Source organism: Lissotriton vulgaris, chromosome 8 (assembly GCF_964263255.1).
Source record: "Lissotriton vulgaris chromosome 8, aLisVul1.2, whole genome shotgun sequence".
Lineage (NCBI taxonomy): Eukaryota > Metazoa > Chordata > Amphibia > Caudata > Salamandridae > Lissotriton > Lissotriton vulgaris.
In genome coordinates, this window is record NC_141696.1 from 276,400,661 (window position 1) to 276,418,052 (window position 17,392).

The 17,392-nt window shown below is 40.3% G+C and overlaps 1 protein-coding gene across 1 annotated transcript in view; it reads left to right on the forward strand.

Moving 5' to 3' along the window:
• TMPRSS15 (transmembrane serine protease 15) overlaps positions 1 to 17,392 on the forward strand; it is a 1,377,509-nt gene that overhangs the window by 496,071 nt on the left and 864,046 nt on the right. The window contains exon 7 of the mRNA XM_086934040.1: positions 3,125 to 3,233. Coding sequence (XP_086790166.1) covers positions 3,125 to 3,233 — 109 coding nt within the window. The remainder of the gene's footprint in view (positions 1 to 3,124; positions 3,234 to 17,392) is intronic.

Genomic DNA, 17,392 nt, shown 5'->3' on the forward strand with positions numbered 1-17,392 from the left:
ATGGACAGTGTGTCTAATGACAGATGCATAAATGTCGATTCACCTGCATCAGACAGATGCCACTACAAACCTCTCACTGCTACTTAGCCCTCATTCACATTGAGTATCTTCATTTTTATTGTACTGATAATGAATAATAACCTATTATTCCTTATTAGTATAATAAATATGTGTAGGGAAACAAGTAGGGTGGAGCCGCAATGCCAGTAAGGGTCATTCAAAATATATGACTAGACACTTCCAGGTTGTGTTGCCATGGAAATGTACACTTGACTTGATAATAGATTTGTTTAATCCTCCACAAACAAATGCCTGCTAGAACTGAACAGTTCTATATGTGTCAAGACCACAGTGCTTTTATTCAAACCTACCTCTGTCGGACCTTAATTGATCAATTATATACACTGGTAGGTCTGTTAAGGCCTATATATAATCTTGTCTCTAATTTCCTTGTTACAGCTGAGTTGTGACATCTTTAGCCACTTGTAATAATGAAATGGCATGGCTGCTCAGCTGCAATCAGGTGTTACAGTTGAGTTCTGATGTCACAGTTTTGTCTGCCAGAACCAAAGGCAGGTCGCATCATTTGAGCTACAGTGAAAACAACAATAAGGGGAAATGACTTTTTGTTCTTCATAAAGAAAATTCAAAATTACTAACTGCTGTTTGGTATGTTTAATTTCACACTAGAGATGATGGGGGCATATTATCAAGGGGGTTTATCTCCGCTTTATTGGCTTTAAAAGCCAAAAAAGCGGAGATAAAACTATCTCCCTATTACCTAGCTGTCGCTAACACCAGTTAGCGACAGCTAGTAGGAGATAGCGACCATCTTGGGCCCCGCTTTGCATGTCAGTGAAATTTATCACTAATGACATGCAAAGTGGACGTGCCAAGATGTTAGTGACTGGAAACAGTCGCTAACATCGCTATCTCCTATTACCAACTTTTGGAGATATTCACGCTAAGCGCGAATACTTCCAAAAGCTAACACCTGTCCCTGAGCAGTTCTTAGCCATGTTATCCAATGGTAGGTGGATAACATGGCTAAGAGCATTAGCTCGGTAATGCATGAATATCGCTGACTTTTCAGCGATATTCATGCATTTCTGCTGATTTTTATCGCTTAGGAGATAATCCTTGATAATAGCAAGGTTCCTAAGCGATAAAAATCGCCGCAGCTCGGCGGTAAAAATATTGCCGCTAAGCCAACATAGCGATAATTATCGCTAGTTGTTGGTAATATGCCCCTCTGTTTTATTCTTCGTTTTGGCAATGAACTTAAAAAAGCAAGTGACCAAAGTGGTTTAATGAAAGGGTGATGGTGTGATCATGTATTATAAGGAACAGCCCTAAAGGCCGTCGGATTCATTCCTCTATGTGGTCACGAAACTGCTTGAGGCTTCCAAAATTACCGAGGGTTATTTGTACCATAAAAAGTTATCATCTATCCTGTATATATATATTCATACTCCATCCTTCATTTATTTAAATTGTAGGTGGTAATTGATTGTGCATAGAAATGGAAAGTTTTTTACAGTTTCATTTCATGTAAGATTTTCCACAGAGCAGCTATCAGTGTTCAATTTTGCATAATGCAACATTCACTCAGCAAGTTTTCCATATGAAGCAGATGGGGTTCCATACCCAGCCACTCTTTTGAAAGCTCTTACAATATTGCTATGGAGCATCTGCTCTTCTGGTCTGCATATACACAGGTTGCCTCATCTAAAGCACTTGCGCTGGTTCCCTTTTTCTACGTATTCTAAACCCTAAGAGCTATTTCTGCCTCCTTTATAAGCCGCTATAGTTGCTAATACTAACTTGGTTTTTTGTAGCACTTTGCAAGGTTTAAGGTGCACCAAACCAGACCAAAATGATGTCCCTCAAACAGTATTTTTTCGAGTAATACATATGGATAATGTACATGTACATACAATACGACCAACATGTGACATTCAATTTGCATGCCACTGGATCATTTCATTCAGCAACTTACCATGGCCTTACTGAAAACTTAAATAAGCCAGCTGGGTGCAGCTACTGTCCCCTCTTGTTATAGGAGCAAAGTGTATTCTTTTGAGACTCGTTGACAGTTTCACTGTGCTCAGAGACTCAATAGCAGAAAGAAACAGTCCATAAAACAGAAAACCCCGTGATACAACACCGAAAAAGCGACAATACAAAAAATGCCTCTTCCTCTTGACACCAAGAAGACAAATCAGGAGCGTTGATGAGATGTGTTTGGGGAAAGAAATACATTTTTTTAAGCAGAAGCAAGGATACTGTCTAGAAGGGACAGAGCTAATGTAGTGTAAGACACAGCAGAAAGAAGATTTCAGGTGGCCCTGTTCCCAAATTCAATTGATACCTGGCCTTCTGCCACCCTGTCACACCACTTTCTGTGGCTTCCCACTCTGTCCTCCATCTGATGCCATGATCTATGAGCCAAGAACGGGTAAGGTAGCAGTGAGTGTCTCTCAGAGTGGTCTGTCATTTCCTGTGAGCATATTTTTTTAGAAGGAACACGCTGCATAGTCAATGAGTCATTTGACATTTTCCCTCCTCTCTCTGGCCTTTTGAGAACTGGAAGGTGCAGAGAAAGGTGGTTGAAATGGAAAACAACGTCATTGCCCATTCCACCACTGTGCATCTGTCTCTTGAGAATGTCTCTAAGCGGAGGAACACGTGGGAACACGTGGTAAGAAAGAATACCCCATGGTGTCATCACAATAGTGAAAAAACAAAGTTGTTATGTCACACCAGTTAATTAAGCTGCATGCAATTACAGCCTTTATTGCAGTATATGAGCATTGTTGTCTTGTATTCATTTGGAATCACAGTCAGGGATTCTATTTTCAATTGATCGACTCTACAAACTTTAGATGGTTTTGTAGTACGAGAGAAGAATCCTCTATAATATACTGGAGTGATGAAGAAAGGAAAATCGTAATATTTGTATCAGGTGCGATCTAACGTAATCCAGGACGGTATATGTATTCCTGTTAATTTAATTTCAATTGTTATGTTATCATCAAATTGCCTAAGTAGAAAAAGAATGTAAATATGAACTATCGAGATTGAGTTAGCTCAATAACAGATTTAAAATGGTATATTTTTACAGCTACTACGTGTGATAATCAGTTTCTGCTGACTGGTTTGTCTGGTTCTTTTCAATCAAGTAATTACAACAAACCTCAGGACACAAAGAAGGTTTGCCGCTGGATAATACGGTAGGAACTATTTTATGGACCTTTTTCATTTTCAATGCCTCAAATCGCAAATGTGTTCCTAATAATTATATGTGGCTTAAAAAATCTGCGTGAGTGCGTGTGTGTGTGTGTGCTCCTGTGTGTGACATTTATTCTGACGCGCCACCCACATTCTGGAAGGAAGCTGTGTGTCTCCGTGAAATGCATCAGTGCTGCAATTCAACAAAGTGTTATGTTTCACGTGCAGTGGAAGCAGGAGTAATAACTTGGCAGCCTGCCAGAAGTGCCCTGATCGATTGGGCGCCTTAGCACAATACCAGCTCCTGCAGACAATAATCAGCCGGCTGAAGCCCAACCTCCGTTCTATTATTACAGCCAGTGTTTAACGTTTACTTTCAGCCTCGTACAAACTTCGCCTCTTTTCAGAGCTGTGTATGCAGTGGAGCCTCCTGACATATGTTACTCAAAGATATTCACCGCAATAAATTACTCGTCTAAGGTGCCTAAAAAAAGAACTTCCAAAAGAACATTTGACATGCATATGTATATTCACTGAAAAAACCATGGGCCTCATTTATGAGCCCTTGCGTCACTTTTACGCCGCCGGTGCGTCACTTTTTGTGACGCACCAGTGGCGTAAAAAGTGCGCCTTGTTGCGTCATATTTACAAAGTGACGCATCTAGGTAGATGCGTCACTTTGTAAACCCCTGCGCCACATTATACCTGCGCCAGGTATAATGTATGCAAGGGGGGGCGTATTGACGCAAGGAAGGGTCGTAGAAGTGACGCAGTGAAATCTATGAGATTTCACTGCGTCACTTTTAGGACACCGTTGCGTCAAAATCCTGCGCCTGCCTCACAGCAGGCGTAAGACTGACGCAGGCCCTTTCACATGGGGCTTGCCCCATGTGAAAGGACGCATTGCTGGAGTTGCGTCACTTTTGTGACACACTCCAGCAATGCGTCACTTTTGCGCTTACAGATACGTCAGAAATACTGACGTATCTGTAACTCCTTGCGACATGATGCGTCATACATTAAATATGACGCATCAGGAATGTCGCAAGGAGGGCGCACTGAGAAGTGACGCATCGCTGCTTTCACGCAGCGATGCGTCATTTCTCATAAATGAGGCCCCATAGGTTTCAAGCAGGTTATAGTTAGGATTTATCATTTAAAAAACCTTTAGAAATTCACTGAAAAAACCATAGGTTTCAGGGGTGTTATAGTTAGCTGGACATTTCACTCGTACAAAACCACTGAAATTCCTCCGTTATAGTTAGTTGTACTAAGTATAACTCGCGCACCCGCAATCCACTGCTGATGATATCACATATTACATCATTTATGTCATAGTCAGTGACATCACTGATGACATCACTGATGACATCATACACGTGACAATCAGATACACCTCATCATACACTAGTATAATCTTTCAGCACTCACTTGCCTGAAACCTATGGCTTTTTCAGTGAATTTCTAAGGTTTTTTAAATGATAATTCCTAACTATAACCTACCTGAAACCTATGGTTTTTTTCATTGAATTTCTAAGGTTTTTTTTAAATGAAAATTCCTAACTACAATATCCCTATAACCTATAGTTGTCCTGTCATCTCCACATGACATTAGCATAGAATGGATGTATTCAATATTCATGGAGTGGGATAGTGCTTAGCTGCTATGGCAATATGATGTTTTATAAAGTTGTGCTCTAATTTTCTGAGGGGGTGATGATTTTGCTTGCACCATGAGGAATATGATTATTTCTTTGCAAGATTGTGTATAAAGCTCATTCGGAAAACCTTTCTGATGCCTTTCTGATGACAATAGGGATGCTGCATGATTTCTCTTTGATTTTGCTGCTCATTTGGGACTTAGAATTATTTTGATTTTGCACTTAATCTGTATGTCCTGTTTTCTGAAAGCCTCATGTCATTGACCTATGGATTCAAATGTATGATTTCTGTTCTACACCTTCCAATTTTTTTTAATAAATCGCTTAAATGTTATAACTGATCTAGAACTTAATCAATGAGTGGACCCCTATGCAATTGACTGTGTTTTGATATGTTGTTGGGTGGCTTTTATCAGGGCCACATTGTCTCAAGAAGTTCAGGTTTAACACTGTCTCAGATTCATCAGCCCATGGGGAAGTATGAGTTCCCTGTGCCCACATGGATATGTTCAACATTATTTTCAAACACTCTGTGAGCTATGGCCTGATGTGCAGCTCCCACTCTTGAGAGGACCTTCAATGCTGATAAACTCATTCATATATTTTTTCCGGTTTTGTTGGTAGTTCTATGAAATCTCACAAGATTTTGTTGTATATGCTTTTTCTCTTTAGGATGATATTTGAGGGATGATTTCACCATGTTGAGGATATGCCACTTCCGACTCGCAATCTTTTTTATTTTATTGGTCACTTCTTTATATGTGGTAATGCACATACATTCTGTGGCCTGGTCTAAATAGAATAACTCTAGGTCAGTACCATCCCCTATGTGTTCATTCTGATTTACATTCTAAAAGGCCCAGGAGGAACTGGCTAAAAAGACAGTACAGTTTCAGAAACACTGAAGAGCCGATAAAGTAACTTCTTGAAAGGGAATATCAGAAAGAAGTTCTCAAGCAAGTAATTCGTTCAGCCTAAATAAACAGCCTTTCATTTCATCAACAATCCATCTGAATAATAATTTCTAACCAAATAGATGTTCTGTTTATTTCTGACTAATAATGTGTAAACAGAAAAATGATTGCAAACATCCAAAAGTAACGAGGTTTGAGGGTAGCTGAATCCTTTCAACCTGCTCAGAGCAGTATCTGTAAAGGCTACCTTGGTCGTGACGTAGCTTTGAATACAGTTATTCAGAGAAACAACCTGTGCAATATTTTAGTAACTCCAGGTCCTAGGTTCTTCATAATATGTCAGAGTAATCTTTAGAAATTCTCTGAAAATGCAAAAATATATAATATTAAGACTGAGGAATAAAATGTTGTCTGCTTCTCAAAATGAGGCCTACTGAAAAATTGTGCATGTCACAATGAATACTAATCCAGCCTGCTGATTTCATGTATGTCCTATCATTCTGTAGCCAGGTCTGGAGAAGCTTCCAACTTGGCTTATGAAGGCTGTTTGGGTTGCAGGAAGCCCAGGAAATGCAGCCCATCATAGATTGCTATTGAAATTGGAGCTGAACTATAACTTTATGGCTATGGATTGGGAGAGCATTGACAAATAATTTCCTTAGCTGGAGATACTACATTTAATGTACTGGCTTGTTAATTCCGACTTCTTTGGCATGTATGCAAAATATTTCTCTAACAGCTGTGCCAGCTCCTGAAAACTCAGCATCTCAAAATGTATGACAATATTGATGGGTGTCATCACATAGGAACCAACCCTTTCATAACATGATATTTAAAATTAAACTTAATTCAACATCCTGCCACATAAGGGACATGCTGGTCTCAGCACCTGAAATGTAATTTTAGTAAGTAATTGTGAGAAATTACATTATCGGCTAATTCTAATGGATCATATTGTTCAAATATTATACCATAATCACCAGGTGTGTACAACCATTGTTTTCTCATTCTACAACTCTTTGAATGACCAAGAAGTAGATCTCAAAGTGAGGACCTGGAACGGGGGCTCCTTGAATATTCTACACATTTTCATTTTTTTCTCATCAGACATTAACCCATTCAATTTCCTTAGGAATTGTTTATTCAAATCCCACAGGAGGGCATGTAAAAGAAGAAAATAATGTGAGGTCATGAACACACATAAAATGGGACTTCTGGTAAAATCTCCTAAATGCTTTACCGTGAGGTAGCATACTGGGTTTTAGCTTATCCTGGTCCATAATATAGCCCATACACTGGAAACAAGGTTGAATTTCAAATCTCAAAAATACTTTATTTCAGTCATAAACAACCATATGAGTACATATGATACAGACACAGGAAAATCACATAGCATCATATTACATAAATTACAAAAATATACAAATTTAAAAATATATAAACCTTCCAATATTCAACATATATGGAATCATAATTCCCCAGACATCATCAGGTTTGAAAGATAGAAAGTCAATTGACTATAAAGTGGCTAGTGCATCTAGGCATAGGCTTAAAGTATTCAGAAGAATCAGCATGTGCAAAATCCAGGCCTTAGTCTAATTATTAGTGCAAATTTTACGAAACAAACTTGTCCCTAGTCCAGAATATATTTCACTTGGAGCACAAGTTTATAATCCAAGGTAAAAAATCAGCAATTCAGCCTAGCAGCAAAGATGTGTATCTAACAATTCAAAAGTCATTGACACACTCCCCTTCTATTAAAAAAGGTCAAGCACTTCTACAGTGATGAGTGCAAGTCAATGTATATAAAACATACTTAAAAGAAAAAGTCATATTAGAAAATAATAATAACATCATCAGTGTGAAGGTCTCAGGGGCATATATTCAAGACAGGCGATAAAATTATCGCTTTTTTAGCGGCAGAAAACTGCTGCTAAAACGGGGATAATGGGCTTGATAATATGCTCTATGGAATTCCAATTGAAGCCCATGTTAAATGTGAAGGACATCTAACATGGGCTTCAATTGGAATTCCATAGAGCATATTATCAAGCCCATTATTGCAGTTTTAGCAGCAGTTTTCTGCCGCTTAATCAGCAATACTTTTATCGCCTGTCTTGATATTATGCCCCTCAGTTCCTACTTTAAGTACCATATTGCAGAGATGAGTAGCCAAAGTAATATGAGACTACATGTGTCATAAATGAGCCTATTGGTTAGAATTTCTATAAACAGGTGGCTATACCATAGAGGAAGTCAAACAATTCTAGAGTGACTATATGTGGGATCTCGGCCCCATGTCTACACAGAACTAGTTCTTAGATACCAAGCCCACTTGAAAAATCGTGACAGGGCAAAGGCAATTGGTTCGTATGTGTCAAATTTTTCAAGACATAAGGCTTCAATATGCCATCTCACACCCAGATTAAGACATATCGGGAGAATCCACTTTGACCTCGAGATTTTGATCTGTGGCAATAAAGAAAAAAGTGTGCCTCAGTTTCTAAGGTATTATGACAGGAGGTGGCATCCTCCAGCTGTCTTCCCCATCTTTTCCTACTTAGCTGAAAATGCCTTGAGTGGCAGTGTGCCAAGTCTAAAACAAATATATATAGAGATTTGGCATCAGAAGGAATTATTCTCTCAAGAAATAGTTTTACAATTTGAGTTTTCGGAACTTGTCAATCAGACTATCAGTCTTTTACGCACACTATACTGCCTGGAGCATTTGATCGCAATAAACTCAATGTTAGAAATGGGGGTTCTTCTTGGCTAAGGTTGCACCCACACCAGGCAGTACCAAACTCTCTAGTCAGGGTGAGTCATATATACACCAAAGATACTACGTGCTCACCCTCTGGTAGCTTGGCGCAGAGCAGGCAGGCTTATCTACAGAGGTAATGTGTAAAGCATCTGTTCAACTCACAGAAACAGTAAAACAATGAAGGCACCACAAAACGAGACTCTACACAGGGTGATAAAAATGCATTGCTACTTTATGAAAAAACACAAGACCAAAACAATAGAATTACAGTGTATACTTTTCATGATATGCATTTTTCAGAATAGTACCCACTGTATTGCGGAACATATGTTCACAGTGATGGAAATCACATATGTACCTTTTTACAGTTCTCACATTACATATATACAACAATAAAAACACCCTCACATCTATTAGGGGATTTACAGTAGTCCTGCTAGTGCAATGATCCTGGTCGAGGATCGATCACATAATCTCTTTATGCGGTCACTTTAGAGCAATGGGGTAGATTGCGCTACCACCTGGGGGCCTCGACGGAGATCTCTATCGCGCACAAGAAATGCCCCCAAATTAGAGCATGTCCTGATCCCTCTGGGGCCATTTGGATTGCAACTCCTGGTGTAACCAGATCCCTGAAGGAGCGCTGCCGACTTGGCATGCTTTGCCTATGCAGTGCGAATCAAGCAAAGAGTGTGCTCATCTGAAGTGCTTGATCCTTGCACAAACAGTTGATCAGCCATGTGCTGATCATGCTAAATTCCCATTGATAGACTCACCTGTTGTGGAGTCCCACGGCAGGGGCAGGGGCAGGAATGGAGGAAGGGAAGAATCATTGATGGCTGAGAGATTCTAAATGAACATTGGGCAAGCCAACAAGCCCTTGGAGAATACTTCTGATGTGAGGTATGAAAAAAGTTAGCAGGCAGCATGCCAACACATCAAGCCAAGTTGCAAAGTGGCAGTACCTCCTTCAGTCCAACAATCAGCAGGCAACAAACCAACACAGCAAAGCAGTGAGGAAAATGGTGGTTCCTCTTGACAGCACAGTAGTCCTCCTGGCAAAGTGTAGACGCAGAGCCAACAGAGTGTGGTTAGAAGCCCCACGCAGTGTCTAGTTAGAAAGAGGTCAGAGCCCCAGCAATAATACCCAGAAATGACTGTATGCAGTGACTTCAAAGGAGACCTATGAAGTGCACAAAGATCCCTTTCAGCCCAGCCCTGGCTCCAGACTATTGGTTGGGATAAATAAGTACTAACCTATTTAAATGTAAGTGTGAACCATCAATTGCTCTCCCTGCCCAGGAACACTATCTGTCTACAGATGAATACAAATGTATCCCCTGTCATAACCAACATTTCCGGTGCTGTGGCTGTCTAGAGGAATGCACAAAGTTTAGCTGTCACGCCGCTCAGATGTGTATTGGAGACAGACTGTCAGGGACACAAAGTTATAAGCACAGAGAAATGTCCACTTTCTAAAAGTGGCATTTTTCTAGTAATGCAAAATCCAACTTTACCAGTAAGAAGGATTTATCATTACCATTTTAAATAAACCTAACATGACAAAGCTACTCCTTTCTGATCAGGATTGGCCATTCAAAAATATATAAGGGAACTACCAATGCTAGCCTATGAGAAGAGTAGACCTCACAGCAGGGAAAAATGAAATATGCTGTTTGGCACTCCCAGGATATGTCAAACATTAAAGTACATGACCTACCTTTTATTTACATAGCATTCTGCCCATAAGGCTACCTCGGGCCTGCTAGAGGTGACCTATGTATAATAAACGGTTAGTTTAAGGGCTAGCAAGTAGGTTTAAATGGCAAGCCGAAGTGGCAGTAAACAGCACACACAGTGCCTGAAGTGGCAGGACTGAGACAGGTTTGAAAGGCTACTTCTGTGGGTGGCACAATCCGTGCTGCAGGCCCACTTGTACTATCTAATTTATAGGCCATAGGCACCTGGTATAATACTTTACAAGGGACTTAGAAAAAAATCTAATATGCTAAACAGGTTAAAACCAATTATGGCATGTTTAGGGGAGGTAGCACAAGCACTTTCACACTGGTTAGCTGTTTTCAAGTTCCCAGAGTTATATAGCAAACAAAAAGACTGTCAGAACAATTGGAGGAGGAAGGCCAACTCGTTGGTGTTAACCCTGCAAAAAGGACCATTTCCAAAACTCCCTAATACAATTAATAGATGTTTTTACCATTTTGCTGGAATCTTCCCACACCGCCTCTATTTTTACCAAAGTGCACAAGGCTTTTACAACTTTCAACAAAGAAGTACAGGGCCCGATTCACAGAACTAACTTAAGACAAAATCCTAACTTTACTACTACTAAATCCCTTCTGTGAATACCAAAAATAGTAAGTTTAGGATTTTGTCTTAAGTCAGTTCTGTGAATTGGGCCCACAGTGTTTGTCTAAAGTGATTAGCTTCTGAAGATCAGCTCGGTAAGGGGCCAAAGTGGGCGAAGTTGGGGCATATGATCAATCCCTTTTAGGTTCAGAGTTTACCTCAGGGGTATGAAAGATGTGCTCACTTGAACGTTCAGGAGGAATCTCATAAATTTGTTTTTGGATCATTTCAGTTGGATGCCATCCCCGCAGACCTACATTTCTACACCATACAATGCCCCTCCTTGGGCCATAACTTTATATACCTTAAGGGATGGGGAGATTGTCCTACTAGATATTGACTTAATTTTTTCACAATGACTGCTAATTTATACAAAAGAATAGAGTTACTGCTTGACAGCTGAATATCTCAAGAAAGCATGTCCATTAGCCTTACCCCTCGGTAATCAAAGTCCCTGACCTGATCAATAGCAGCTCCATTCACAGTCATTGTGTTTCTGACCATACAATGGGGATTTAAGGCAATGAACTTAGACTTACCAACATTAATCTCCAAGCCCCAGGGCTGAATTACATGAAATGATTTAACAGTTACTGCAAAGCCAAAGGTGTCCGCGACAATAAGAAAGTGTCATCAGCAAACAGCAGTATGGGGGTATTGATGCTGGCTGATTTAGATGCATCATGCTGTCATTCGTTCAATAGTTCAACTACACTATTTATGTACAAAGAGAACAGTTTAGGGGCCAATACACACCCTTGCCTCACCCCGCTTTGAAGGGATCCTGGTAGTTAACTTCCCCTGGGTGTCCCACCTGACCTGCGCTTAAGTATCTGAATGTAGTCAGACTATGATATGAAAGACATTATTGTGGCATTCCATATTGACCCAGTGCCACCCGTTTCTCTAGTGACAAAGTTAAATGGGGTCCTCATGCCCATAAAGGCTAAATACAGATGGTGTTTATTAAGAGAAATATACCTCCAGCAAATGGTCACAAAGTGAAACACCTTGTCGATAGTACCTATCTACGCGCGAAAACAAGCCTGAAAATTCGTCAGCACCTGATGTTCTGCCATCCAACCCTGCAACCGGGAGAGCACTTGCCTACAAAATATCTTCTGTGTGTTATCAATAAGGCTAATCAGACGACAGTTTGAAGGATTATTTTTTGACACCTTGGTATGGATTGGAACAATAATTGCACCGCACTACGATTCCAGGACTTCCAGGCCACACACTATGACATTACTGAGCTTGTTCAGTAGGGGACCAATATTTTTGTCTCAGAGTGAAACAAGTCCACTGGTATACTATCAGGACCTAGAGCTTTTTCTTATTTCATATGAAAAGGGGGATCTCCAGTAAAGGCAAGTGAAGGTGCACCTTAGCAGGTTGAAGGAGCCAGGAGAGGGGTCCAGACATCATCAGTATTAGAGTATAAGCCTGATCTAACCATGTCGCTGACAGTGTAGAGAGCAGAAAAATGTGCAACTCATTGCTCTGACAGGACAAATACATCTGATGTGATTATTCCAGTTTGTTGGACATGTCCCATTGAGAAATATATTTGCTCATCACCACACCCTTAAAGAGATTCACTCACCCAAACTGTTAGAACATGTAATTTTAACTTCATATATCTACTGAATCAACTATTCACACATCTTTGGACAGTCACACACCCCCAACGAACCACACACACTTTCACTCTCCCATAGAAATACTCAGTTATCTAATCAATAACTAATATAGACTTTAACATAGCTAGTAACCAACTAGAGAACCAGTTTACACAACAACTGACCAAGTGATACAGATATTCGCACAATTTAGTCCCTATCCACTATATTTAGTGAGACACTATAAATTGGTCAAGTAAACAGTCAATTACACTGCTACTAAATCCTCCATCCAAATATTTATTTATATATATCCACTCATTCTTCAATGCAAATTGCTATATATATAATGCATATTTAAATAAAGAAGCAAACCAAATTCACTGGATGATGCCATCAGTGATGTCATTTGAGATGTCATCAGTGATGTCACTGACCATGTCATGAATGATCTAATATGTGACATCATCAGCAGTGCATTGCGGGTGCATGAAATATAGTTAGTCCAACTAACTATATAGGAGCAATTTCAATGGTTTTTTATGAGTGAAATATCCAGCAAACTATAACACCCCTAAAAGCTTTTTTTGAGTGAATTTCAATTTTTTTTTAAAGGTAATCCCTAACTATATAAGGCCTGAAACCTATGGTTTTTTTCAGTGAATATATATATATATATATATATATATATATATATATATATATATATATATATATATATATATATATATATATATATATATATATATATATATATATATATATATATATATATATATATATATATATATATATATATATATATATATATATATATTTCACTGTAATGTGTTTGATTTGAGTAGTACTATGAAATGTTAAAATGATCCACAATATGTCCTATGAACCAGAGTCTAGGACTTTCACCTTAAAATTGTTTTTTTTAACCAAATTAATTAGTCCCCTAGGCTCTCCTCAAGCTAGCTGGAGTAATATTGATGAGAGATAACCTGGCCTACAGGTTTGCTGTGCCGCCCATGTTTGCTGCAGGAGAGTAATGTTATGGTTAGCAATATATTCTCCCCGCTCGAGGTCATTAAGCTTTGCCTGTAACCTAGCTATATTCCAAGACACAAAATGTGCTATAGCGCCCCTCCTAAGTTTATAAACAGTTAGCCTTGTGGACGGGAAGAAGCTAAGATTTCATCCTGGAAGTGTCTTACATGCTTTAGTTGATATTTACAAGAAACCTTGGGCCTTTCAGGGTTACACCTGTAAGCCAGTGAGAGTTTGAACCATTTCTCCCCTTTGGCGCACATGCTCTAAAGTGATTTTTGCCATTATTGTGCCACTGAGCCTGTGAGAGTTAATCTATGTCTGAGGTTGTCCAAGAACGTGAACTATGCTCTCATAGTCCCAAAATCTCATTATGTGACAATTCAAACTTCTTGCTAGTCTAGAGGAGTACATTCAGGGGTTGTCTAATTTTTATATGTATGTTTAAGTCATTATTATGTGCTGCTCTGTGTTACAAGGCAATTAATCATGTATCTTGTTGTCCACAAGTCTTACTCCAATACAATCCATGTGTTAGACCTGGCATCTTTTGATGTGGTTTTCCCAGTCTTTTTGCTTCTGACCTCCTATTTTTTCCTGTGTGCTCAACTTCTTTTTTTCTGCTTTTAGGACTCTGGACATTTTACCACTGCTGACCAGTGCTCAAGTGCATGCACTTTGTGTCTAAAATGTAATGGCATTTAGTTTCTCCATGATTGGCATAATTGATTTACTAATAAGTCCTTATTACGGTGCACTACATGTACCCAGGGCCTATAAATCAAATGCTACTAGTGAGCCTGCGGCACTGATTGTGCCACTCACATTAGTAGCCCTTCAAACATGTCTCAGGCCAGCCACTTCAGAGCCGATATGCGCAGTTTTTAACTGCGATAGCAACCTGCCAAGTTCACCTACTTGCCAGGCCCAAACCTTCCCGTTTACTACTTGTTCAGCAACCTTTAGGTAGGCCCTAGGTAGCCCCATGGGCTGGGTGCAATGTATCTGAAAGGTAGGACAAGTACAAGTTGCATGTCCTGGTACTGAAAAACTACAAAAATCATATTTTTTTACTAAAAAAAGGCCTATCTCACCCATAGGTTAGCATTGGAGCTGCTGTGTAAACTTTAAACGTTCATCTTCCATTTGAAGAAAATTGGAGTTTAGTGTCTCTAAACTCACAATTTAAAACACATCTTTTTGTGAAGTTTTTTAAATAAATTGCAGGCCTGAAATTGCCACTTTAGAAAGTTGGCATTTTCTTACTTTGACCATTCTGTGCCTTTGTCTGTCCCTTCAATACACATCTGGGTTGGATGACAGTTGGGCTTTATCAATTCACTCTAGCCAGTCACACACAAAGGGAGCTGAGGTGTGTCCTGTATATCCTCGTGGCCCATCACCAGGATAATAGGTTTTCCTGAGGTAGAGTGGTGGGGGGAGTTGACACTTGCACCTGAAAATGGCTGTGCCTGTCGCCACAAAAATAAATGCCCATCCCCCTGTAGTATGTTTCTCTAGCCATGGCCAGGAAAGGCAGGACCTTGTACACTACAAAGACCTTTCTTTGAAAACTCCCTAATTCAAAGTTTGAAAGGGTATAAGGACTGGACCTCTGACACCATATACTCAGAACACTTCTGGACTGAAGGCATTCTGCCAGGAAGAAGAGCTGTTGTGCTGCCAGGAGGGACTGCCAGTTTGCTGCTTGCTTTGCTTTGTTGGCCTGCTGCCAGCTGCTTCTATTCTCAGAGTGAGATAACTGGACTTTTCTCTCTGCATTCTGCTGTGTAAAGTTTCTCCAAGGGCTTGAGTTGAGCTTGCCCCCGTTGGAAGTTTCAGGGCCATCAACAACTTCACCTGCAGCACTTGAGCTCCTCTGCTGACAGCCCTACTCTGCCAAGTGCAACTGGGTTGGTTTCATATCAGGTCAAATTTACTACTACCCTGTGTTGTTTCACCTTGTTGGGTAGGTTCTTAGCCTTGATTCTGCATAGACATAGGTGGATAAGGCATTTTGCATTCTTAGGGGGTACCTCTCTGAACAAGTAAAGCCTGTTGGTGCCTACTGCATGCAGAATCAGCTAACAAACATAACATGACCTGGTGGATGTTTGGGAGCTACCTGCAGTCATGTGTTGGTAGTGTGTGTTGTACAAGAAGGTGCTATGTAGTTTGTGTGTGATGCTGGTGTTCTGATTTGTGTAATTGCAGGTTATATGGGAGAGGTCCATACCAAGGGTTGTGATAATGTTTGAATGGATTTCATTTTGTTTGGCAGTTCCTAAACAGTGAATAGGCAGCACCCATAATAGACAGAGGGTAAATAACAATGCAATAATACATAACTTGTTATTTGACATTGCAGGTCTTGGTATGGATCCCTTGGGAAGTGTCTGTGGTCCACCGGTTGCTGCTGTTTTCCCTTTTTAGTCCCAAAAAGTGTGTGGTGTTATCTCAAAGTTCTCAGATGCATACTTCTTGTCTGAGCTTGGGTGTTTGCTTTGGTAGTTGAGTGTTGGTGCACTGGCAGATTCAGCTGATGCCCTGTTTGGATCAGAGAAATTTTCCTGGTTAACTCAAAAAAATTACATGTGCCGTAATTTGAGTTCCTGTATTTTTCTTTCTCTAGGGATTTCTTTCACACTTCACTAGTCGCTATATTGTGAGGCACTGGGGAGTGGCCCCATCCGGGTTTTGTTATGAGAGAATAAGGACATGTTTGGTTATCCAGGCAGTTTAATCTCTTTTATGTGTTGTTGGCTCCCTCACTCTTTCATTCCTAACTGGATGCTTTGTTTAGCAGAATATATTTAAGGGGTTGTCTCAGGGTCATAGGGATGAATAGTATCATGCTTTACTGGGAATTCTGAGGGCATTACTATCTCTTCCATGGATATGTCACGCTTGGTGTGTGCACAGAGGTGCTGTTGCTGTGAGATGTATATTTTTTGGTCTGCTTGTGCACAAGAGTACATGATAGGGAGTGTCGCTATATGGTGCCACGAGTGGTTGCAACGTGCCCTGAGATTTACATGTGTGTCTCTTATTCTCGGCATGTGGCATGCTATGTTCCCCTCTCTTTGAGTGCCAGGTGTCTTGACCCCGCCTTTTCTCTGGAAAACTCTTTTTGGGCTTAATATCGACTGCTTCTTTTTGATTTAAGGCGTTTCCTTAAGGCTCACATGATCTGCTATCTCTTTTGCCATGTGTGTGTGAGGGGGGTCGAAGGCTAATCCATTGCCCCACTTTTTACCCTTACCTATTCTTCCCTGTGGTGTCAGAGGCTGGATGCTAATTCTTTCTCTGGATGATTCATGCAAGGTTTGGAGCGTTTGTTAGTTGCTACGCTTGATACGGGGTGAACGCATCCGGTGTCCTACCTTCATCTAGAGCTGCAATGGACACTGGGGCTACCCCTTCCTAGGTACCCCCCTTTCCTTCAGACCACACCCCACTTCTTTTCAGTGTACTTGGTCCTGACGTCCCTAGCTGGTGACTAAGATCACTATGGTTGTGTGTTGTAAGGGCATGGCACAGCAACCGAACATCATAAAAGTGGGATAGTTCACAAAACATCTGAGTAGGTTGGCGAAGTTGGTATTTTCCCTGTGACCTTCAAAACATGATAAAAAATGCAAAAGAATCTCTTGGTTGATGACGAAGAGACAAACCTGAGGACTGACTCTGCCTTTTCGGTACAGATGCCTTGTAGTTTATTGATACTGCATGCATGTGCATGTGTAATGGACTTCCTAGGGTTTTTAACATTCCGAGCGGACAGGAATACTGTCTCCC